Source organism: Meleagris gallopavo, chromosome 1 (genome assembly GCF_000146605.3).
Source record: "Meleagris gallopavo isolate NT-WF06-2002-E0010 breed Aviagen turkey brand Nicholas breeding stock chromosome 1, Turkey_5.1, whole genome shotgun sequence".
Taxonomy (NCBI): domain Eukaryota; kingdom Metazoa; phylum Chordata; class Aves; order Galliformes; family Phasianidae; genus Meleagris; species Meleagris gallopavo.
In genome coordinates, this window is record NC_015011.2 from 163,372,590 (window position 1) to 163,398,639 (window position 26,050).

Genomic DNA, 26,050 nt, shown 5'->3' on the forward strand with positions numbered 1-26,050 from the left:
AACAGCAAAGCCTAGATTGCACTACCACAAAAACCAAGCCATTAATTTTTTTTTTTTTCTTTAAATCCCCTTCCCAACTCATCTAGCTCAATAGGTGGGCTGGATTTAAAACAAAGACTCAAAGGTGTATGACTAGACAGTTACATTTACTGTGGTTAAGTTATAAAAGAAGGTAAAAATAAAATTTCCAGAAGTGTGAAGGTTGTCACTGGAATATTTTTATCTGAAATGAGTCACAAACCCTGAGAAGTAGGACTTTCCCCTAATAGCACTGCAAAAATTAGAAGAAACCACAACAGAAAACAATGTTAAAGGCAAAAACTACACAGAGATTAATCAAGACACTTGTTCTCCTATCATATCAGAAGCAAGAAGTTCTTTTCACATACAGGCATCTTAATGCTAAGAAGAGTAAATAAAACCCATCAATTCAACTCAGAAAAGAACAGGGAAGTTGCTAGGGCAGGAGAAACCTATAGGTATTTGTCTGTACTGGTCTGTCTGTATCAGAAAGGTTATTACAGCAGCTTTCATAACCAAAGGCTGAGTTTAAAGTTGAATAGCAGGAAGAAGGGGGAAATCTGGACTCTGCCTAGAAGGAAAATAAAAGCAGAGAACAGGAAAGGACAGAGTTTCAACTTGTGCTGTTGCTCTGTTTGACTGTGAACTGCAGTCATACCGAATGTCTCCACACATCTGCAGTAAGAAGCAGCAGAAAAGATTCAAAGTACAATAGCAATTACATTTGTGGAACACAGATCCTAAGAAACAATTGTTGATTTATGTCAATCCTGTAGAGATTTCCCCCAGAAGAAACCCACTTTGAAAAGATTTTCTTCTGACAAAGTCTTTTTTTGTGAGAAACTTTAATATTGAAATATATGACAACAGTATAAAGAATTCAGATTCAAGTTTTTGTTTTGTTTGTTTTTTTACATGGAGTCAGAGTATACAATCAAAGAAAGCTCTGCCATCAACTTGGTAGGGACAGAAGCACGTTAAAGGTTAATTAAAGTGCAGTTACACATTGATTCTAAGACCTCCATTTCTTTTCCTGCATGCGTGCAGTTGTTACCCATATGGTTCAACAGCACTGGTACAACCCACTCAGAAGCCAGGTTCTGCCTGAGTGCCAGATCTCTGTGGCTGAGAACCCATTGCCAATATTTTCACTACAGTAAGGCTGTAAGAACCACGTCCAAGTCAGTGAGATTGAGATGGCTTGTGGGACCATCATGAGAAAAATTAATCGTCTGCCTTGGAAATATGTTTATGATCCAGCACTGCATCAGTCTATATTACTACTTTTTTTTTTAAAACAAGGGTGTTGATATTTATAGAATTCCATCAGTTTAGACAGTGCACAATATGCAATTATCACTATAAATAGAGTAGTGGGACAGAATTTTTCAGCTACTTCTTGTTTTGTTGTTGGTGGTGTTTTTTTTTTTTTTTATACACCACAGATGAAATGTATGGCACAAATTCTAATTTAAGAAACCAGAGGACAGAAAATAACCCTCATTAAACAGCAACAAGAGTCATGTTTAGGTGGTGGAATGGAGGGCTAGACTGCTACCAAAGAAAAACCACAATCCCTGAGAAAGTAACTCAGCTCTGACATTTAACCATGACTACAAGACACAAAGCAAAATACTTTGAAGTGGAAGACTTGATAACAGATTATTTTCATGACATGTTTTCAGTGTCAGTGTGACAAACTAACACCTGCACAAGAAGGATTCTAACAAACAAATGCACAATGTAATCAAGAGAACTTGTTCCTAAACCTTGGTTGATGGTTTGATTTTCTTTTCTGCCAGTGTTCACAACAGTTCACGTGTGTACAGCCACACAGAAGAATGAGTATGCACAAATCCATGAAAAGTCACAAGATACTGTGCAAACATCCACCAATAGGCCAAGAAAGACATTTCTCCAGATAGCAAACTAAAATGCCCAAGGAACACTGAAGACAGAGAAACAAGCATCTCTTAGCAACCTTTCTAATCAACCTAATATTCTCAGTACCAGGAGTTTGCTTCAAGAGTTAAACCTGACAGGTAATGCCTATGACAACAATTAAGGTCTAAGGCGTAACGATGGGTACCTGAGGTCAAACATAGATCTAGCACTGATACGAGCAGTAGTTACTGACATTAAAAAAACAATCCTTCTTGCACCAGTGCCTGCTCTCATTTCTATTTCTCTGCTCAATTAGATACTCATGGTACAAGCAGTGCTTCTAGAGCCAAGCCAGTTATTTCTCCCACTTGGATTTTTTTTTTTCCCATTTATACTTCAGATCAATAACAGCTGAAAGAAATGTAATGAATAATCATTTAAGAACATTATTCAGATAACTCCAGAAGCTCAGATACTCATACAGACTCTGGGCCATGATTTCACATGAGAAGGATTCACCAAACTCCAGCACTGTTTGGCTGTGGCAATGGACTGAAACCATCCATAACAAAGTAAAACATCAGAGATCTGAAGCTCAAAACCAGGGATCCACACCTTCTCTAGGACAAATCATACTCTGTGCCACTGCTGTATTTCAGCCGTGGGGAAATAAAATTACTCAACACGGATGCTGTTTTCACAAGGAAGCAGTCACCTCAGGCAGAGCAGAACAGAAACACGGTTTTAACCGTTCTCATTATATACTTTAATGATTTTATAATAATTACGTCTTCCAAAAAAAGAAAAATGGATGTCAGGTAGAAAAGCTGAGCCTTTATCATCTTCAGACACCTTCTTCACAGTGAATTGCTGGGGTTTCCCATATCTCCTCATCTACTGAGTGATGCATCTGTGATACCTGATATATGGGTGCTTCCTCACCATGGGCTATTAATAACACATCTTTTTCTTTTCCAGCTAACTGAAGGTCAGAGCTACAAGAACAGTGAGATCCATCAAGCTTGTCCATCAAAGTCTCTGCTGTAGTTTTAGAGGCCTGTCCAGTCTCTGTTTTAACTTCTGCTTCAGCTTTTAAATGAAGTCCAAACACATCATTTCGTACAATGTATCGAACACACTGCAAAATCACATTCCTTTCATGTCGGATGTCCTGGGCCAGTAACTGCAAAGAAAAAAAGAAAGTGATGCATATTTCCCTCTGCTGGCTTGTAGTTGGCACATGCCTACAAAGATGTATGGGTAAGAACAGGTGGGACAGGCATCTGGCAAGGAGGCTACAAGGAGAGAGGTTCAGAAGGACCACAATTGGTTTTTATACATGGCTGATCCATTAAAATGGATGAATGCTCACATGCCCAAAACACATTTGTTTAAGCATCTCTCATTTAGCACCATTAATACAATAAGTCAGGCTGAACAAGCTGAAAAATCTGACTACCATATGGATTATGCTGTCAATCACAGTTTCCTCAGGTGACAGAGAACATCAATAATACACCTAAACACACAATTTCCTCTTCAATCATCTTCCAGGGTACATTCAAATGACTATGCTCTCATATCACACATACGAGCTATCCAACACCCAAAATGAAGAATTCCAGGCTCTGGACAACACATCAGGGTAGCAAGTGTATCAGCATTTTTTAAGCTTTGCAGGCTATATTGTATCTATAATTTAATATCCCATGCATCTTTTATTAGAAAATATCTGAGTAAAAGATACTTATAAATACCAGAAAGGGCATGTTTCAACAGCTACTAGACTGTGGAATTAAATAGCAGCATCTATTTTGGGACATAGTTCACTAGTTTTAGTCTAACAACTTAACCAAAACGCTAGAGACCTTCCTCATTTCCTTCAGCCTGACTAAAGATCATTTGTGTGTTAAAAACCAGTCAGAAGGCTGAAGGAAAATTTTGTCATTGTGAGCAGAGCTAACACTGAAAATACAAGTTTAAAGCAAGTAGCTAAATCTTTAACTACCTGACTATTTTCAGGAGTTCTGCATTACACATCCTAGCTTTGCTTGCAAAGCCACGGAGAAGCTTGGTAAATCTAGCCAGCCACTTTAAAGGACACACATTTCTATTTAGACTACTTATTTAAGAGGTGCTGCATGCAGCTGGCACCGGCTGTTACCAGTACTGGCACCTTACATGAATCTTCATAAACCTGTCTCAACCTGTAGATGCACAGTAGGGCAGAGAATGGACAGTACAATTATATTATTTTTGTAGATGAGGAAGAAAGCACTGAATTTCCAAACAGCATAACAAAGTTATAGATGAGATGCATCATCCCTACCTATTTTTAAATGTAGTGATGGGTATCTCTGGAGCAACTTCTGTAGAGGCCTGTCAGCAAACCAGCATTGCTAAGTGTACACCGTTTGCAAGACTATGATAATCATGTGTAGCAGTGCCTAAATTCACTGCCCAAGTACTCCTCTTTACCAAAAAAAAAATAAAAAATCAGTGTAGCATCACTTTCTGAGCAAAGATTCTCCACTTTTTGAAAACATTTTCAGTATTCACTAAGAAATATCACCCTTGGTTCCTTGAAGTTTCAAAAGCCAACGTTCAAATCTCAAGCACTCCTCTGTAATTGACAGCCACAGTACACATCCTTTAAGAAACTTGAACATTAAAAGGCAAAAGATAAAGTGTACTTTTAAAAACAGACTATACTAGCAAGCTACAATTCAGGATTCCCGTGTTCAGCCAGCATCTGTGCCATTTTTCTCTCAATATTCAGGACCTTCATATGACTTACTCCAGAGTCTTTACTGCTTTGATCACCAACAACTTGGAATAGTAAGAGATAAAGACTACTGTGTGCTTAGGGAGCTATACAAATGAAGGACAAACACTTCTTTTTTCAGTCAGCTAGTCTAGCAGCTTTATTTCTTGGCAGTAAATGTACTATGTGCTACTAAGAGGACTATCAAGGGATTTCTCCCAGATCTGCTACTTGGGATGTAGATCATTGACTATCTCTTGCCTAGACATCCTGTGCTGTATCAGTCCTGATCCCAGTGGCACTCTGCTCTCTGCTTGTTCCTGAGCTCTGCCCAGTTTTGCTTTGGCAGGAAAACTGTGCAGCCTACCTCATCTTGCTCTCCTAGCAAATATTGCTTTAGAGAACTGAAAGTGATAAGAGCACTGGCAAAGTTTTGTCTACAGTAAAGAAAACCAATTTCATAGAGAGTACTTCAGGTTGCTGTTCAGAACGGAACTGTGACACATTACACTGACATCTGCAAACCTCTTTTTGATCCTTCTGAAACCAATCTACTCTTCAACATGACCTGCAGTCACTTCCTCAAATTGGTTCAAACATGCCTACAGAGAAGAACCCCATGCATGTGCAGGTTGCACTCCAACAGCACTCAACAGTTTAAGACACCAATACCCTTGTTAACAAGAATTTTGCAGCTGAAAAAACTGCCTCCTCCTCAATCAGGCAGCTGAATAACAAAGCTGAGTGCAAAGAGAGGAGGATCAGCATAAATCTGATGGGATTACATACAGAATATTAACACAGAAAGGGGAGAGGGACAAATAAAGGTTTTGTTTTTTGTGCAGCTCATTTCAAGCACACAATTAAGTTGTCTTCTGCTCACCAAAAATCAGTCGTTACCTGAATGCATGCCAGGATATTTTCATTTGTCTATTTCAGCATCTATGCTTTGAGTGAAACACTTACTTGCTATTTTAAGACCTGGCCTTTGTTTCAGCTAGACCTCTCCAACTTCCTGAGGGGAGAACTGCTCACAGGTTGTGCTACTCTTGTACAGCAGACACCACTGTACCAATAAAGCTTACCATTTCCAGCAGAGTCGGACGACGCTTTGGAAGGAGAGGTAATGTTCTCTTTGCCCTTTTATCAGGGACTCTGGAAGGGCTTGCATTTGAGTTTGAGCTTCTTAGCATTGTGTCTGTAGATTCTGGAAGCTCCTGATTCAGCTTTGGATTCTGAGGAACCTCAGGACTCTGAGGTGCTGCTTCATTTTCCTCAGCTTTTGTTGCAATCTTGACAGAGACTTCTAAAAAACAAAAGCAAAAAAACACACCAACGCTTTTTTCCCAGACTTATATTCCCATGCACTGGCAGTTCTTGAGTATTCTTTCAACATAACCTGAAGAAGTAAACACTTGACTTGGAAGAAGGGAGGCTTTTGTTTGGGGTTTTGGATTTCTGTTGTTTTGTGAGCAGGCTTTTATTTAAAAATAAGAAGTTATCTCTAAGCAGCCATGGAACAGTAAATGGGACAGTTACTGTTTTTCAGAACTGCAGAGGGGTAAGTTTTGTTCTGTTGTGTTCAAGGAGTTGAACAAGATTTTCAAGTCTCTGCCTTGTGTTCAGTTATAGCACAGTCCTTCCGCATCACAGTATAACTTGATGCAAGTTTGGCTGTTGAGAAAAATCACTACATAGGGCAGAGCATGGCTAAGTTAAGTCACATCTCCTAGCTTCTCTCCAACTTTAAGTAAGCCACACAGGACAAGTAAGGCATTGTAATTAACTGTAAACAAGCAGCTGCAGTTCTCTGCTGTACACTGATGCATATGCTCAAAGCACCACAACATCCAAGCACTGCAGAGTTCAAGTCTCACTGTAAAACTCAGCAGCCTTCTGTGGAAAAAGCCCTTAAGGACATGGAAATTAGTTCATGGGGTGAGCACAACAGTGTTTTCCTGGCTCTGTTTAAACTTGAAACAGGCTACCTTTCCCACCCCCCAGAACTGCATGCTTATAAGAAGCCTGGAAAATTTGGCAATACACACCCTAATCAAAGAAATTTTATGCCCACCCTTCATCTAAGGTCACGGTGCTGAGAAAAGGCAAACAAAGGGTGGAAAGAAATCCACCCAATCTTTCAGGAAACACTGTATGAGATGTTCTAAAATATGTTATAGGCTTAGAAAAAGACAAGGAATTAGATGAGGCACAGCCCTGGTGGATAAGGTCATTGCAGCACACCAGATGACTGCACAAATGCTATACTCTGCCTGGGTACTTTCCTAATTTCAAGAGTTATCACCATATTGGGAGTCAGTAATGGCTTACAGAGAAACCCCATTTCGTGCTCCAACTGGGACAAGGAAGGAATGGGGAAACAGACTACGGCTAAAATAACGACATATGCTTTCATATAGCTCCTCCCTGGCTCTTTCTGCACACGACTTACACCTGTACTAGCATGCAATGTCCCCAAAAGCAGACTGGAGAGGTTCTCTGCACAGACTGCAAAAATATTCCTATGTTTAACCTTTAAAAAGGTTCTCTCTGCTAGAGTAAGACCAAAAAAAAAAAAACCAGGACAAGTATAAGACAGCTCTGAATTACAGCACTGGCAGTGAGGCCCCAGATCAAGAGGCAGTTCCATAGCCAAGAGTCCTGGAGATACAACCTCTGAACTGGCATTATACCTTATGCATAACCTTGGCTAATCACTACATGTTGCATTTCATTCTGATTTCTCTAAAAGCTTCTTTAAGAAACTTTAAGTACTATGTAGGTTGACAGACACTGAAGGGAGAGGAGAACATCAGATGAAGAGCATCTACACACCTTCAGGCTCACTCTCAGAGGCACTCCCATAGTTGGCTGACAATGAACTCAAGGCTGAGGTGACCTGTTTGGGAACAACAGTCATCTCCAGCTTTGCATCTTCAGTTTCTGCTTCATCCTTGTCAGACTCTGCAGGGGAAGAAAGGACAAGAGAGATTTTTCCCCACACTCCCTGTATGAACAGCCAGCATTGTTAAATCCTCATACAATCATTATGCAAAGCTAGTGTTAGGCACCATTGCTCAATACCATGCATTGATAACAAGCATATCCACCTAGCCAACACAGGTATTTGGAGGACAAGCTGTCTCACCACTGGTTTACAGTCAAAGTTATGGAAACAATACTTCCCGAACAACAGCTTGGAGTTTCTTCATATATTAAATATAATTACAGGTTTTATTTCAAGAACAGGTAAGGAGAAAAAAAGACTTCATAACGTGTTTTGAGGTTTTGCTGGATTTAGTCCTGTGGAGGCAAGGGGTGGGGAAGAAGGATTTAAGAACCAGTAATTTAAACATGCAAATTAGCCTCAGAGTGAGGATTTAAAAAACAGAAATTCTTGGATAGGAAAAAAGTTCACTGGGGACATTTAGGACATAGCCTACATATTAGACAATCTGTTTTCAGCAGGACTTTAGATCATTTAATATTAAAATCCTCACAGAGCATTATGGATAAGCATGAGTGAGCTACTGCAGGCTAAAAATCACTCCAAAAAAAGAATACTAGGAACACAGAAAATGGGCAAGTGATACAAAAATGCTGAAACTGACAATACTTTGACAACTGGAGACATACCCAGAGCAACTTTCCTAAATATGTATATACAAATGTATGTAATTATGATGGCTTTAGTTTGATGCAAAGGATCTATATTTATTAAGACCTTGGAAAGACTCTGATAGCACTGAAGTTAACAGAAAAATTACCACAGACATTAAGGAAAGACTATTTGAGCTAAAAGAAATAGACTGGTTGCAGTCTTGTTTTTACAAAGAATGTTGCATCCTCATGTATCCCAGCTGTTGAAGCTTGAATATTATACTTCACAGAGAGTGGTGCAATACTTTGTAATAAGCACTTTTGAGATCTTCACTTTTGAACCATATGTGCTTTACTATTTTGTTTTAATATCTCATTAACAAATGTCAATTCATTTAACTGAAGCCCATGTTATTCAGTAGAACTTTGATAAATACACAGGCATTGATTTAAACTGTTACCTGCTTCTTTACCTTATGAGAGGTTGACTCACTGGTTCAGCAATCACATCAACTTGCAATTACACTGAAAGTTTGTGGAAAATACAGTGCATTTTCCTATCAGGATATATTTCATATGGTATGCTTAAGCAAATATAAAGCTCTGGCATTTACTCCAAATTATTTTGAGTTTCGATTCCTAGTTGCTCTTTACTTCCATCACACTCAGACTGCTGAGTGAGTACAAGAGTCGCACACGTTTTTTTTTATACTTAATGTTTCTTGAAGAGCATCTGGCCACAAAACTGGAAATGAGTTTATGAATATGCGAAGAAGCTATTATAAACTGCTAAATTAAACTTTATAGAATCATAGATCCTGAGAGTTGGAAGGGACGTCTGAAGGCCATCGAGTCCAACTCCCCTGTAGTGAACAGGGATACCAATACTTAACTTTTAGCAAATTCAGAAAACACTATCAAATAGAAAGTGTATTACAGTACAACAATTTGAGGAAGTGTTATGCACTACTGCATACAATTGCCTGCTTCTATCAGAATTCTCTCAGGAATTTTAGATCTGGCACTTTATCTTGTTTCTGTTTATAAATGAAGAGGAAAACCGTTTTCCTCATCTCTCATTGAATGTCTTAGCTCTGAAGGAATGAGCTACTGAAAAGAACTTCAGTGAATGCATTATGCACAAACACACTGCCTCTAGAGAAAGGGCTTCGCTGTTTGAAAGGTTTAAATACTCCAACAAAACGTTTCTATACAGCAGAACCATGGACTTCAGATGTAGGATTTTAAAAGAAATGTTTGCTCTACCTCATTATGGAAAAATGAACTGGATTTATTACACATTATTAAGTACTGCATTCCTTTTCTACCTATTATAACAGAAGTAACTAGTTGTACTCACATACAATTCAAATTTCTATCATTAAGTAAAGCACAGATGCTGTGGGGAAATGCAGCTATATTTAATCATACTTAGTTTCCCAACACGCAGATGAGTGGAATAAACAAATTGCATAGGGATGCTGAGTTCTTGTTCCCACTAATTGAAGATTATGTCTTCAAGAGGAGAAACTCAACATCAGAAGCCCTTCCAGGGAATGCATTCTAGCCTTGCTGCTAAAAAAACAAAACAAACAAACAAACAAAAAACAAACCAACAAACTAGAGTATAAGTCAACTTACGTGCCATATTCTAAGAGCACTACATCACTGCTGACTATATTATAAATAGTTCTACCAGTACAGTTTATATTGCTGCCAGCACAGGGAAAACAAAACATGCTCACAAAAAAGCCTAAGCAGTAATACTTCAGGAAATACATACATATGGACAGCATCAACAGCAAGTTGGATAATTTGGGAAAAAATGGAATTAAAAGAAAAACGCTTATATTTTCCATGTCATTTAACCCATACAAGGAAATTCATTGTTTTCACATTCTAAATATTTGCAAAACACTAAAACACATTAAACTCCTTCAAAAATAATTCTTTTGTTGCAATACTTTATTCTTTTGGCTTCGTAAATATTTTCTTACTTTATGTGTTAATGTAGTAACCTTATTTGATGCATGTGCTTTAGTCAGTTCCATGATACTTACAGCAGAATAAATACCTTTGCACACAAACTTATTGGCAGCACTTCCAAAACCCCAGCTAACAGGTAAAAACTTTCATTACCTTAACTCAAAACAACTCAGATGCTATGATACTCCCTTTCCCCTACTGTCGTGCTAAGATCAGTAGGCTCCTCCTCCCCTCTGAAATGCAGGCAGCAAGCCTCCTAGTCACCACTGTCACCTTCCCTGAACACTGCAGCAAAAAGACAAAGTTGAACGTGTGCCTCCCTACAAAAGGTAACTCAGTCCAAAGAGCAGCATCACTAGATGCACAGCATGCATTTCCATGCATTGCCTTGCACCAAATACCATTTTTTAATACCAATCTCTATGCTCTCCTTTCTGAGATTACTACAGCATCAATTCCCTAGGGCACAAATTCCTTTTGCTGCTGTTTTGGGCAAAAAAAACCACCATTCCTAACATGTGGAGATTATAGACAGAATAAGATTACTGTGGTTAAGTATCTGTTAAAACAATGGAGCGCCTCGATTTTGTTCTTTAAGAGCCTAGAAACCCTCTTTGATTTGTTAGCTTAATATTGGATTTAAAGCATCAAGTCAGTATCCACAATATTCTATGAGATCTCTTAGAAGATCATGTTCTGAATCAGGATACAGAAATTTCCATTTAAAAGGAAGTTCTAAATGCAAGATTTAGACACAGGGATGTTGGACTACATTCAAAGTTACAGATTTGTGACCCTGTTGACCCTAGAATAGTTCTAGCCATACTACCATGCTTCTTTGTTAATAACAATGAGTAGTATTATTGTCCCAGGATACTGGAAAAGCTTTCCATCAATTTTCTACTAAGAAAAAGCCTTCCATTATACACATGTCTAATTAGCTCTCTTTTCATCAATGACAGTGTGGTGGGGTTTCTTTGTTATTTGGTTATATTGAAACCCCCAGCTCTTCCCCAAAGCTGCTAGCTTCACAGAAGTTCAGTAATCAGCGCTACTTAGAAGTTCCTTGACCTTTTTCATCTTACCAACATCACTGTTTGCCAGAAAACTGAGCGGGTCAACGTCCTTCATGCATGGCTGAGTCTCCAAAGCAGGCTGTTTTTCATGTTCTTTTTCACATGTACTGTTTCCTGGTCCATTAGCTTCATTTTGATTTCTTTGTGACGGTACATTACTATCACCACCATTTTTCTTAAATTTCTTCCAAAACTGACGCTTCTGTTTTCTCTTCTGTCTTCCTTGCTGCCCAGACCTCTCATCTTCTGTAGCTTTCCACATTCCCTTCATTTTGCTGGAGGAGAGAAACAGAGTTCACAGAATAACAGCCTAGGAGAGTAAAATCAACTGAAGTCACTCAGCAGCTCAGGTGCACACAAGGTGCAGCAACAGATTAGAACACCAGGACTTGCTCCAGCTCAGCTAACGTGTGGTAACAGACCACACATGCAGTTACAGCTCATCTCACTGGCAGGGTTACATGAAAAGTCTGAAGTTGATGAATTTTATCTTTTAACAGGGCATACTTCCACTACTGAAGTCTTTTTCCAGTTACAGCTCAGTGAACGATCGGATGCAATGACTGCCTGCTCTTCCTTCTAAACTAATATGCTGCTCTTCACTTTTACTCTGATGGAAAAGGAAGATTTCCACTGGGACAAAGCAAGTCAATTACAAATGAGAACAGCAGGCTAGTTCTGCTAGCCTTCCAGATTATCCTACAAAGCATGTTTCTAGAAGGTACCTGGTCAGCCAAACAAACTCAGAACGTATAGATATGAGAATAGGTGTGACCCAGTCAGAAAAGCAAACACAGAACTGACAACCTAAGCCTCCTGAGAATATTTCTTTTCAAGCAACAGAAAGTTAATTCATCAACACAAGACTGCAAACAGTCACGAGCACATTATAACAACAAAAGATCTGACAGTCTTGATCCAGTCCCATGGTTCACTTGGCTCAGAACACTGTCCCTCAGTCTCACAGCACAGCAAAGATCCTGTTAGCTCTAGTCAGCTGTATGATACCATGCTTGGGCAAGAACTTCCTGACACTTCTCCTTGGACCTTGAGCCATGCACCTTCACAATTAGCCTCAAAGATGTGTTTCTAACTTGGCACCACGTCATTGGTAGGCAGCTAGCAGAACAGATCTATTTTTTATGCTCCCTTTTCTCACAAGTAGTCACATTTCTCATCTTCTTCCAGCTTTCAGCACTGTAGCACCTAGACACCCTCTCCAACCAGAGCAGCTCACTGAACACTGATAGCTTTGTGCCTCATATTGTGCAGTGCTGTGTAAACTTCTGCTTTACTCCACATCTTGCAGCAAGTTGTTAATGCTTTGTAGAGAAAGATTCCTTTGGTGTGTTCTCACTTGAGAATAAGAGTTCTCTGCTAACTTCATTTTTCCCCTGAAGTTACAAGAAACAGTGTACAGATATTCTAATTACTTCTTCTCACCCATACACCTTTTGTTCCTGTCACACAATCCTCCCAAACCACAGACCTTTGCCTGTACAAAAATGTTGACACTTCTAACTAATGTCCCTCTCTTTCACACTTCTCCAGTTTTAAGTTCCTCTTGAGGCAAACAGCACCACGTAAAGCATTCAAAATGGCTTTATATGATGTCAAAACATTTAATTCTTCAGCCATTTCTTGAGTGTCTAGCACTGAATGCTCAGCCCTGATAGCATCATTCACCATAGTTCTCATGTGACAAGAGATAAAGCCACCACCTTCCTGTGCATCAGCCTCTTATACATGAAATAAGGCTACTCTCTCCTGTAACTCACCTCGTTTTAGGATTCCAAACTTCAATTCTGAATTTATACTAGGCTTTAAATTCAGGATGTTGTCGAGTAACTTGGACAATACCGAGTAAACATAAGCTGATACTGTCCTTGACCAGGGACAAAAAAATTCTTGTTTCCACAGGGCCTCAAATACGCGGAAAGAAACCTCAAGGTCACAAACACATTCCAGCAAGTGCCAGCCTGGCATCTGCCTTCCTCTACTGAAAGATGTACTCTTCACTTCCTGTTTAAAGAGGATAAAGAGCCATGTGCTATTAATTAGCTGTTGCAAGACACCACAGACAGACCAAGTGGTCCTCCTGCCTCTCTAATCTCACACACAGGGATGCTGGGAATTAGGAGCTGTAAAGCACTTCAGAGAACCACAAATGGAAAGTGTTGTAGAAGTGTTAAGTATCTAATCCTTTCTAAATCTTACTTAGCTATTTGCTTTAATAGTACAGCTTGCAAAGAACAAGATGTATTCTATTTTTGCCTCATGCATCATTAAGTTTGCCAGATAAGCAACAATTTCAGAATCTTGGTTGATAAACCAAGCAGAAACGACAGTTTTTTGGACGGTAGACTAAGCCTTCTGGGCTACAAGTTCAGGGAATAGCAGAAAAAAAAATGCAGAAAATTTCTAAAATTAACTAGAAATAAAGGTCACTAAGTGAAAGCAAACAGCAATCAACTAGCAGTTTTTAGGGCTTTTTTTTCCCCTTCCCTAACAGTTTTCCAGATAAAGTTACTAACACACCTAAAAGATTTCTGACTACATTTAAGGTTACATTTGGCATCTGACTCACAGTTCACTAGAACAGCCACATGTTGCCAAATAAACCTGTAGACATCAAATAGCTTATTATTCTGACAAGCAAAACTCATCTTTGCATCTAAGACTCTCCAAATGTAACCCCATGTTTGTAGTTTTGGTCCCTTGTGTGCAAAGTACATCTGCATCAGTCTTTTATAAGCCTTTCCTTCCTGAGGAATAAAAGGCAGCAAGCTGAAGGGGGCAGGGGAAGGGTGAGTAAACATTTGAACATCTGAAGCACATGCTGTACCAAGGTAATCTGCACCACTAGCATTTAACAAATTATACTAGCCTTGTCTGAATCTCATTCTGCACTGGTTCAACTGATTTACCATAGTTCAAGCTCTTTATTTTGTCATCCCTTTGAGGGGAGAGAAGTCAATCTCCAGCTTCAGTTCCACATAGCAGGAAATTTAGCAAGAGCCTCTTAGAACTGTGTCCACTCCTGCCTTCTGGCTCAGTCATTCTAGCTTAAACAATGTTCTGGGGGTGGTGGATCATTTAATGTAGAAGTCTTCCCGCAGGCTCTAAAGCAAGGCTAATGGAGTTGGCTATTTCCATATAACACTAACACTGTGGAAAAAAAAATTAAAAAAAAGATAACATGGAAAAAGTAATTCACAGTATGAGAGAATGAACAGAAAAATCCAAGAGGACCAAGTATCGGGCCTAGAACAAAGGTGGCAGATAGATAACAAAGATGGAAGGTAAAAGAAGCAACAATAGCACAATTTAAACCATAAAAACAAAGTTAAATCTTCCTCTGCTCTTCACTCGATCATTGATTTATCATCTGAAAGCAGAGAGTAAAAAGCCAAATCCACACAAAGTCTCTTGGCCATTTCCAGGCATAAGAGGATTAGACCACAGATTAATTATGTTGTGTGACTTCCATCCCCCCTTATTTCTTTTTCAGAGACCAAGGTTATGGTGAACTAATGAACAGCCACTAGAATGTGCTTCTCAAATAAACCAGAGTGTAGAATTTAGTAAGAACATCATCAGGTTTCTAACACAATCATTGTTTAATTTATCTGAAGTGGACTATGAAGCACTGTAAACAAAGGAACATTACATCTGCCATTTGTCAAGTGACCTGTCCTCTGCTAAAGGCCAGCTAGATCGTGTGTGCAGTGGAAGCAATAAGTGCTTGGAGACTACAGTAAGAAAGCATATGCTTGAACTCATTAAAAGGAAAGCAGCAAGCTGATTTTAAAATGCTTACCCAAACTGTGGGGTGGTGAGGACTTCTCCTCTTTCCTCCTTCTCCATCTGCATAACTTTCTTCTTTTCAATGTTTGCTAATGTAGGAAAATTTCTAGAAGAAAAAAATTCATATGCTCTTGACACGTTCACTGTAGTTGGCCAACCCAACCTTTACCAAACTAACATTCTCTACAAGCATAAGAGAGTTTCTATGTTTCATGTAAGCGTACCAGACTGCTTCCTTTTTTAAAAAGGCACAGATGAAGAAAAGAAACCTGAGTATTTATGGTCACACACTCCCAAGCAACAAAAATCCACTAAATTGGCACTGTTAGATTTACCTAACCATCAGACAAGCTAAAGACTAACAGCTGAATCATGCTTTTGGACCCTCTGCCTGTCCCTAGATACCACAGCACGATTTAGTCTTGCAGTTTAATTACTCAGCGCTTTAACCAGAGTATTTAAGGATCCTGAGGTATGTGCCTTTAGCAAACCAAAGGCATAAAATAGGGTTTTTAAGAACAGCTTCTGCATGCAAAAGATTCCCTTAATAGAATAGTTAAGGGGGAAAAAAAAAAGAAAAAAAAAGCTTCCTCCTGCACAATATTCAGAATTGTGCTTGCATACTGAACTCTACTACACCAATATTACCAGCTTCTTATTCCAGCTTTGAGAAAAACTAAGTCATGCAGAACAAAACAAATCTACTATTACAATCATCCACCAAACCACCTCTCTCTTCCCACTCCCCACTTCCCTCACCATTCTTCCCTGCAGATGAACACCATGCTCGTTCCAACATGCAAGGCCTCCTGTAAATTGCTGTCAAAGCCCTAAAATGGCAACACTGGATGCTCTGTAAACATCAGTTAGCCAGACCTCAGTGCTCTGAGATAAAGGTGGTAAATGGCAAGCAGTCCCACCCCTTTCCAGAAAGTATCACAAAACATAAATATTTGATGTCTATTGAAATGGAGTAACAAGGAACTTAGAACAGCTACTCGCTACATATAGTTATCAAAAAAGGACACATCTTTCTTTAAATATTTAATCTTAACACATGCAGATTCCCTATTTTACAATAAGAATGATAAGCTTCATGCTGACTCAAGACAGCTTCGACTATGTATCAAGGAAAAAAGATAATAAGCATTTTCTAAGACACACCTAAACACATCAAAGAACTTGTCTTAAGAGGATTTGAGTATAGGCTATCAGAGTCTATTTTCATTGGATTTTTCCCAGAAACTCACCATACATAGCTGAAGTGAGCACAGGGATATGATATTTCATCTCCACTCTTCCCCACTACTTACATTTATTTATCCATGTTATAAAGCTCCTCATCTGCAGCAGGCATGGAATGAATTATTTTATCTCAAGAGCTTCACATTCAAAGACCCCTGTGCTTGACAGCCCCTCCATACTTCTAGGAGGAAACTTAGGATGCTTTCACATGAGTAAGGCCCACAGAAGAAAAGAGTTATTTACAAGATAGTTATATAGAGGAGAACTCCAAACTTCTCTTGGTCATTAAAAATAAGGACATAAGGTAAAACCCTTAACCCTGGAGCAAAAGTCTCCAAAGTGCTCTTGCAGTTACACTGATTAAAGACATACTCAGACATGCACTCAACAACATGCTTTGAGACACAACTGCCTCCCACTTTCATTCCTACAAGTTACCACTCCCTCCACTGAGCCACTGTAATCGACTACATGAATGCTTTTAATTCAATACAGTGCCAAGAAAGACACACTTTCTTTTAGAAAAACTTTTCAATTGACAGATAGAAACTAACAGCTGTAGAAAGCTCAGATCTGAAGTCCAAGTATTCCTGCAAAGGTACATCTTACAGCACTTGTTGCAACTCCTTACTCCAAGTCTTCCTGACAAAGATAACAGATAGCATTTGACTCATTACCTTTATCTTCTACAGAAAATGCACCTATTTTGACAGTGCACATGCACAGAGCATTTTATGATGATTAAAAAGGCCCCTACAGCTTATTTTGCAATCTAAGCATTTGCTGGGCAGTAAGCTCTAGACTTTCAAGTCTCCAGTTGACAGATACAAGGTAGACTGGGTTCACGTCTCCCCAGGTGCTCTGCTGTGCAACAAGGCTGAGCAGAGCACTCCAGTGGCAGACTGGGTGACTGGACCAAATCAACTCCACTTGTCTCAAAGCAGCGCAAGCCAAACCCAACCATTCCAAAACGGAAGTAAATCCACATCTCAGCACAGAACCACAGAAATGTTGAGGTTGGGAGAGACCTCCAAAGGCCATTTGGTCCAACTGCCTGCTTCAGCAGGGACAGCCAGAATAGGGTGCCTGGGATCATGACCAGGAAGCTTTGGAAGATGTCCAAGGAAGAGACTCCACAGCCTCTGGGCAGCCTGTTACAGATACCATAGAATGGCTTGGGTCAGGAGGAACCTTGAAGATCATCTAGTTTCAAACTCCCCGTCAAAGACAGGTTTGCCAACCACTAAGTTGGGCACTTAAATCAGGTTGCCCAAGGCCCCATACAACCTGGCCTTGAACAACCCCAGTACAATCCCAGACCTCAGCACTGCTTGAGCACAAACAGGTCTGTGCAACTCCTGACAATTGCATTTTGGTTAAAGAAACACAAATCGGCCAGGCTGCTCTAGCCAAGATTGATAACATCATGAGAATAAAAGATAATACCAACTTGGCTTTCTGTAATTATTAAGAAATTTTACTGCTTGACCTGTATCACGAGTGATTGTCCACGCAAGAATCCTCATTATATATTTAAGTTTCACTAGTGCACAACAACTGGATTCAGGGTTCTGTTTGAACTGTGCTTGCACATGTACTAACAAAACAGAGCATCAGCCAGATCTACTCATGGAAACAGCAAATTCCACCTAGTTCCAGAGTGGAGGCAGATGCCTACAGTGCAAACATTGCATTATACCCCCAAGGTAAAACTACACAAAAGAGACCCACACTTTGTAAATTTCACCACCTAAGAGCTGCTAACAAGCTATTCAGGAGAAATCAGAAAGAGGAATTTTTGTCCCCACCTTTTTCTTTGATAGAAAATTCTTTCTTAGAAAGGCCAAGTTAGGAAGACAGCTCCTGAAGTGTGGCAGTGCAGGATACAAAGAGCACGTACTGAATCTTAACATATAAAGGGGTCACATGATCTGATGTGCTGACGTTTTATGATCTGATGTGCTGACCCAGGCTTGTATCCTTAGAAGATACGCCCACCTCCATCAATAAAATGAGGTTCTTAAAATGTTATCTACAAGCTCCAATGAAGTAACAGAAGTAACCCAGCACTCAGGTCCTGTAAACATCTTGAAACAGTTTGACTGCAGGTAGCCTTATCAGTCAACATAGTGGCTTTAGTGATGTTAGTGTCTTCTTGTAAAAGGAGTGAAAGCAGGATGTGATGGACAGGCACAGTGTCACCCAAAGCAGCAGCCCCATTTTGTAACAACTGCAGATTCCAAATACATGGCTGTTACCCCCCATGGGATGTTTTTCAGGATAAATTTTCAGGATAGCACTGTAAAACTGTAAGGCCAAGAGCACATCTGCGCTAACAAAATGATTGGCAGGCAGAAAATACTGTAAGTTTCCAGGGGCTGGAAACGGTGACATTAAGTATAATTACTAACTTGTGTGCCCTTGTAAACAGGTTATTTTTTTCCAACAAGTGCTCTAGCCAAAATCATACATGCTTGATAGTCCACTGCACTATATCCTGCCCAAATAAACAAAGTAAACAGAGCTCTTAGAAAGCACAAAGAGCTTTGTCAATGCCTAACTGAAAACAGAACTGTTTCTATAGAAGTTTATACAGCACATTTCTGGAGCTCAAAGCTACACAAATTTATCTTCATAGGAAAAGCACTGTGACTTACAGAGCTGGTCCTGACTGAGCACACAACCAACAGCAAAAGGGACACATATAGCCCAAATGGGCCCACAGAGAGCTGATAAAATTCTGTTCCATGAGTCTCCCAGGCATTTTATCTAGCATTGCATCTGCAGTGTGATTTCACCACATGTTAGCTGAGGAAGTTTTATTAATTCCCAGTGCGTACCAGTAAGTTCTATCCATTAAGTCCACCTTAAAACATTTAATCCACTTCACTCTGTCTGCATTACTTGTACCAGGCGCTAAGAAATTAATTTTCCTTATTACCTATTTAACTACTGTGAATGTACCACCAGGGAAGATGCCAAGGGCTATCATTATCAACTAGGGGATTACAAATTAATAAAAAACGTTTGGTCAACAGCAGTAGTCTTCATTTATTAAATAGATGCTCAGCCTATCAAATATATTGCAAGGAAATACCGCAGTCAATCCCTAACTGGACCAAAAAAAATGAATGAGTTAAATAAAGCAGGGTGAGCCAAAATTTAGAACCAATATACAAGATTGAGAAAATCATCCAGTGTTATATCAAAACATAAGCAAAAGTAAGCTTAGGTATTTGCTTCAAATCAGAGCTGCCTTTATGTTTTCTAGTAACCTTTGCTCAGGAAGAGCTGGTTAGAAACAGATGGACAGCTAGTACTCAGATTTCACTTGGAAAGAATAGAAGACAGCAATGCCACATTCTGCGCAGTAAGGAAATGCACTGTTGGTGATTCTCTTTAAGCTTGTAATTAAAAAATGCTAGAATAGCACATTTCTCAACAGTTGGAATGGACAAGTCAAAACAAGAAAAGCAGTTGTAATCACCAAAGCTAAGGTCAGCCTTCACAACCATTTGTCTTCCAAACAAAGGAATCATAGAATGGCTTGGGTTGGAAGGGACTCCAAAGATCATATATTTCCAACTCCCTTCTGTGGGCAGGGCTGCCAGCTGCTAGACCAGGCACTAGATGACATTACACAGAGCCCCCATCCAACCTCGCCTTGAACACCTCCAGGGATGGGCATCTACAGCCTCTTTGGGTAGGACATTCCAGCATCTTACTACCTTCTCTGTGAAAAACTTCCACGACTTCTAATCTAAAATCTCCCGTCTTATAGTTTAAAGTCATTCCTCCTTGTCCTATCATTTTCTACCTGTATAGAAAAGTCAATCTCCTTCCTGTTTATGAGCTCCCTTTACGTACTGGAAGGCTGCAATGAAGTCTCCCTGAAGCTTTTTCTTCTCCTAAACAGCTAAACAGGCCCACTTCCCTCAACCTTTATTCCCAGGAGAGGTGCTCCAGTTCCCTGATCATCTACAGGGCCCTCCTCTACACCTGCTCTAACAACTCCACATCTCTTGTGCTGGGGATCCCAAGTCTGGTTACAATACTCCAGACGGGGCCTCACAATATCATAGTAGACAGCAACAGTCCCCTCCTTCTCCCTGCTGCCCACCCTTCTTCCAATGCAGCCCAGGATACTGTTAGGCTTCTGGGCTGCAAGTACAAACTGCTGGCTCATTTCAAGGTTTTCATCCAACAAAACTTCTAATTTCTTACCCGCAGCTCTGATATCAGTGAGCTCATCCCCCAGTCTGTACTTGTACCTGGGATTGCCTCAACCCAAGTGCATCACTTGGTTTTGTTGAACCTTATGAGGCTTACATGAGCTCACCTTTCAAGTTTGTCATGGTCCCTTTGGATGACATCTCTTCCCTTCTGCCATATCAACTGCACCACTCAGCTTGGTGCTGTCTGCAAAGTTGCTGAGGGTACACTCGATTCTCATATCCCATAGAATTGCATCTCTATCACTGCCTGCATAACTTCAGATTGCCTGCTTTCCGATTCACTAGATCAAAAAACATTAAAAAGCCTTCAGACTGGCCTCTTTAGCAAATTCAGTAGGCTGTAAGCAATTAAAAATCCTTTAGGTGAAGAGATATGCAAAGGCTGCAAAAAGAAGGGCATTGTATAGAAACTGGAAAAGCAAAACAGCATTCTGACCTGGCACACTTCCTGCAAAGATGTTCACTCATTACCATTCTCCCCTCCCTCATCATGCAGAATGCTGTGCTTTAAAGACAGGCTTTAATAGATGATAGCAGGATACTCGACTAAACAACACAGCAGCTAATCATGGACACCGGAACTCTAAGTCATTATTTACAGCAGCTGAAAGAACAACCAAAACAAATATCAGGGATGAAAATAAACACATTAAATCACTAGAAACTAATTAGAAACCAACTACTAATGACCTAAAAAGATTAATTCTTAGCTCTGATTAGAGCTTCTAGAAAGAAAAAAGCTTTTACTTGTCACCATAAACCAGAACTCCCCAATAGTCCAGGCTCCCTCTCGTGTCCTTTTTTCCCTTCTTTAAAATTGAGTGTTTACTGTGTGTCAGATCTTCAGTACTACAGTGTTGCTTTGTTAGACACCCAATGAATGCTTTGCAGAAGCCTCAGATTTGGTTTTCGTTGCTTTTATTTAGTTGTTTCTTTTACTGTATTAAGTGCCAGTACAGCTATCTCAGCTTTTGTACAAAAATTAACACAAGCCACTCAGGCAGTCATTTCACATGCATCTATTATAGCTAAGTGTGACACCCACATAGAAACAGACACATCAAAATAAGCAACAGCACTACTCCACCTAGCGGCCTTGGCTCATCCCACATTGCCTTTTTTGATGGTGGTCATGACTATGACTTTATTTCCATTTATTATAGTCTGCTACAGAAAACAAAAAGCTTTCAGGAACCTTGTACCACAACAAAATTATAGTCATATGAAAGAAAAAAAAACCAACTATCTACCATAATTTGTTGAATTTCTAGAGACTCCTATCTAAGGCAGACTATCATCACTCAGTAAACTGCACATGAATTTTGCTTTGACTCACAGTATCCACTCCCCAAGCAAACAACATATAAACATTAGAGATCATGTTTCTAATACACAATAAAGCATGTACTTGCATGCACCTTAAAAACCATTTTGACACATGAACCTTAGCACCAGCAGCTCTCCCACAAGCACCTCAGAAGACAAAAATGTATACAAAGTTGAAAATAAAGCCGCAGTCAAAGTTGAAAGTAAAACAAGTATTAATTTTCTCCCTTGGAGATACTGTTATAAAAGCATGGGCTTTAAGACTGTACCAGACAAGTTGTTTTACTTTCATCTGAAGAGGTCACTAGCACAATGCCAAAGCAGATCATTAGCAATCTTGAAATTTGATTTATACGACTACCCACTCTGCATGCACAAATCCTACTTATAGAAACAAACCTGTGTACTGATCACTCAAGGCTGTATTCCAAGCCTGGTACAGAAGTGAGGAAAACCTACAGCATCTTTCATCTATTGAAAAGGAGTTAGCTATGAGAAAGTGCTGGTAAACAGGATCAAGTTGTTCGCCTCACATCACAAAAGGAGAAAATGAGAAACCCTGCTGCATATGAATTTCACCCCATACTTTAGTTACAATGTAGATTTTGTTATTTATGAAGCATCAAGCAATTACTCACTTTTTTCTTTCTTCTCTCCATCTAGCAATCTCTTCTGGACTATCTAATTTTATTCTTTTAGCTCCAGGTCCATGTACCTAAGGAAGAAATTCAGAGGTGTTTCAAAGCCAGAAGAGGGAGTAGAAAAAAAATAAAAGGAAAAAGGGTACTGCACTTTATCTCCAATCATGCTGAGACTGCACATAGCAATTACATTAAAATCCATTAAGATATAGTACTGAACATTTATACCCACAAGATTTTTTTTATAACAGATTCAACTCACAGAATCACAGAATGGCCAGAGTTGGAAGGGACCTTAAGAATCATGAATCTCCAACCTACCTGCCACAGGCAGGGCAACCAACATTCAATACTAGACCAGGCTGCCCAGGGCCCCATCCAACCTGGCCTTGAACACCTCCAGGGATGGGGCATCCACAGCCTCTCTGGGCAGCCTGTGCCAGCACCTCACCACTCTCATAGTAAAGAACTTAACTTAAAGAACTTATTCAGAGGTGATGTTTTAATTTCAGAAGAATAGAAAAAAAAAAAAAAGGAAGAATCATAGAATGGCCTGGGTTGAAAAGGACTACAATGATCATCTACTTTCAACCCTCCTGCCACATGAAGACAGCAAAAATAAATATTCTGGAAGACAGCTGGAATACCTACATTCTTCCAGTGTATCTGAACTAACTTCTCATGTGCATTGAAATTGCATCCTTCTTCTGTGCACTGCAAGATAAAGGGAGTGAACTTCAGGCGTATGACATTATACAAGAAAATTACAACAAACATTTATTTACAAGTCAAATTCTGCACCAGATGATTATACAGCTGATGGCACAGAGTTTAAGCAACACAATTTTAAAACAAACATGACTGCAAAAAAATTAGGGTTAATCTACTTTTAAGTTCTGATTTCTGTAGTTAGTGAAGGCAACGCCCCTCATAATCAGAGATAACGTAAAGCAAAGCTAACAGAAAGATTTGTGGGGCTATCCAATTTCAAATTGTGTTACTTCTTTGCAGTAAAGGAGTGCATTTTAAAAATCTCTTCCATATAAAGCATTTTCACACATATTTCACGTGCTGTGCTGATGTCAGTGAAGTTACTCATAGTGCTGGGATGAATTAGCAATGATTCAAAGGAAATTATAAAATGACTTGAGCAATAAAACCAAAAATACAGCTGAAAGCTTCCCTACACACAGCATTCAAAAAAAAATCTCCTACCAGCTCAGAAATCTGTTGCTAGGTCTACCATCATAAGAGTGACTACAGTTATCTGTTTATATATGAAACTAGAGATTGAAATAAAAATAAAGCAAGCAAAGTTCAACCTGTGTATGTTGTGAAATATGTTCATCATACTTCTCCTGGTTTTTATAGCCTCGGTCACAGGTATCACAATAGTGAGAAAAAACTGGCTCCTTCTTCTTTTTGTTCTAAGAGAAAGAAAAAAAAAATCTAGTATAGCAGTTATAAGGTTACCCTGCTTACTTAGATAGAAAATAAATATTTTGGTAATACCTCAAATAAAATACTCCAAACAATCTAAATTAACAAAGCTAAAATTCACATCATTCATTTTCTAAACAAAACGCACTGCACTCAGTTCTTTCTTCTATCACCCTTCTGTCAGTTATCACTTCTGCAGACACAGACTTATCAGCAGCTTGGAGAAGAGCCACAGCTACAGCTCCACACCTCCTCCCCATAGAGTCAGTCTACATCTGTTCTCATGTGACAGGAAGGAGCTCAGGGGGCAGTAGGGACCCTTCCCTCTCCCACCATTACAGCAAAGCGATGAGGCTGCCAGGAGCTGAAAACATAATGGACCACTAAAATGATCTATGGTAACTGGGCATCATCACAATAAAGGCTTTTGTTGAGATTATGAGTTTTAGGATTTGATCCCTTCATCGAGCTCAGGGTTTGAGGCCAACTCATAGAAAAGCTTCAGTTGGAAGGAACCTTAAAGCCCAATCAGTTCCATCCTCCTGCCATATGCAGGGCTGCCACCCAGCAGCTCAGGCTGCCCAGGGCCCCATCCAACCTGGCCTCACGCACCTCTAGGGATGGGGCACCCACAGCTCCTCTGGGCAGCCTGTGTCAGTGCCTCACCACCCCTAAGCAGATAATTTCTTCCTTATAGTCAAGAGGATAGATACAGATGAGATTGAAACTGCTACCTCTTGTCCTCTCATGCTATCTGATGAATATGCCCTCCCTAACTTCCCTATATGCCCACTTTAAGTATCAGAAGGCCTCAATGAGGCTCCTCGAGAACTCCACTTATCACAGAATGATTTGGGTTGAAAAGGACTCCAAGGATCAAATTCCAAGTCCCCTGCCACAAGCAGGGCCACCAATCTCCAGATATGGCACTAGACCAGGGCCCCATCCAACCTGGCCTTGAACACCTGAAGGGATGCAGCATCCACAACCTCTCTGGACAGCCTGTTCCAGCACCTCACCACTCCCTCCGTAAAGAGCTTCCCCTTGACATCCAAGAAGAGCAAGCCTGGCTCTCTCTTCCTTATTTTACAAGAGAAGTGCTCCAGCCTCATCCCAGTGGCCTCTTCTAGACTCACTCTAACATCCATCATCCTGGATATAGTACTGCAAGTGAAGTCTCACAAGGACGGTGCGGAGAGGAAGAATCACCTCCTCAATCATGCCAGGGCACCACACTTATTGTGCTCATCAGGTAAATTCAATCTCACAAGGGCAGCAGGATTAGTCGAGAGCACAATGGTTCCACAGGGACACAAGCCCCACGTGGCCACCTCCATCCCAACACTGCAGAACAGTTATCACAAAAAGGGAACACTGAAGGCCACACAGCCCAATTCAACATCTGTACCTTCTGCCTGTTGTTTCCACCTGGAGAACGTCTTATGGAACCCAGACGCTTGCTCTCCTTGCCATTCCGGGGGAAAATGGCCATTTCCACCTTAAAAAAAACAACAAAACCCACACAACACAACAGTCGGTTTCAGTTGCTGCAGCCGATGAGTCCCACATGCACGACCAGGTGGGGAGCGAGGGAAAGGGGCCGTGCAGACTCAAGTCGGGGTCGAAGGATCAGGGCAGGATGGGGGCAGCTCCAGGGAGAAAGAGAAGGGAAAAGGAGGAAAGAAAGCGGCAGGACCCCCTTCTACCCCGCTCACCACCGTGCGGCCGCCGCAGGGGCTCCTGGTAGGCCGGCGGGTACCATGCCGGTGGCGGGGCGTAGCCGTCGGGCGGCGGCCAGAAGCCGTGCTCCCAAGGAGGCGGGGGGCAAAAGAGAGGCGGGCGGAGCGGAGGGAACCAGCCGAACGGGCTCACGGTGGAACCCAGCTCGCCGCCCGGCTGCATGCCCGCCGCGTGAGGAGCCGCACTGCCGGCTGGCCGCTACAAAACGCGTCACTTCCGGTTTCTATAGCTTCTTCTTCCGGGGTTAAACCCTCCCGGGCCGGCGCTGCTCTGACGTCACCGGCG

General features: G+C 40.5%; 1 protein-coding gene across 1 annotated transcript; it reads right to left on the reverse strand.

The window, feature by feature from the left end:
• Nucleotides 1-1,305: 1,305 nt before the first annotated feature.
• Nucleotides 1,306-25,976, reverse strand: NUFIP1 (nuclear FMR1 interacting protein 1). Its single transcript, XM_010728831.3, is given in 11 exon segments — nt 1,306-3,088; nt 5,755-5,975; nt 7,505-7,633; nt 11,341-11,606; nt 15,152-15,244; nt 22,583-22,659; nt 23,237-23,299; nt 23,908-24,012; nt 25,434-25,466; nt 25,468-25,523; nt 25,741-25,976. Coding segments are annotated over 11 exon segments (1,569 nt in total). The 5' UTR covers nt 25,928-25,976; the 3' UTR covers nt 1,306-2,749.
• Between the last annotated feature and the right edge of the window lie 74 nt (nt 25,977-26,050).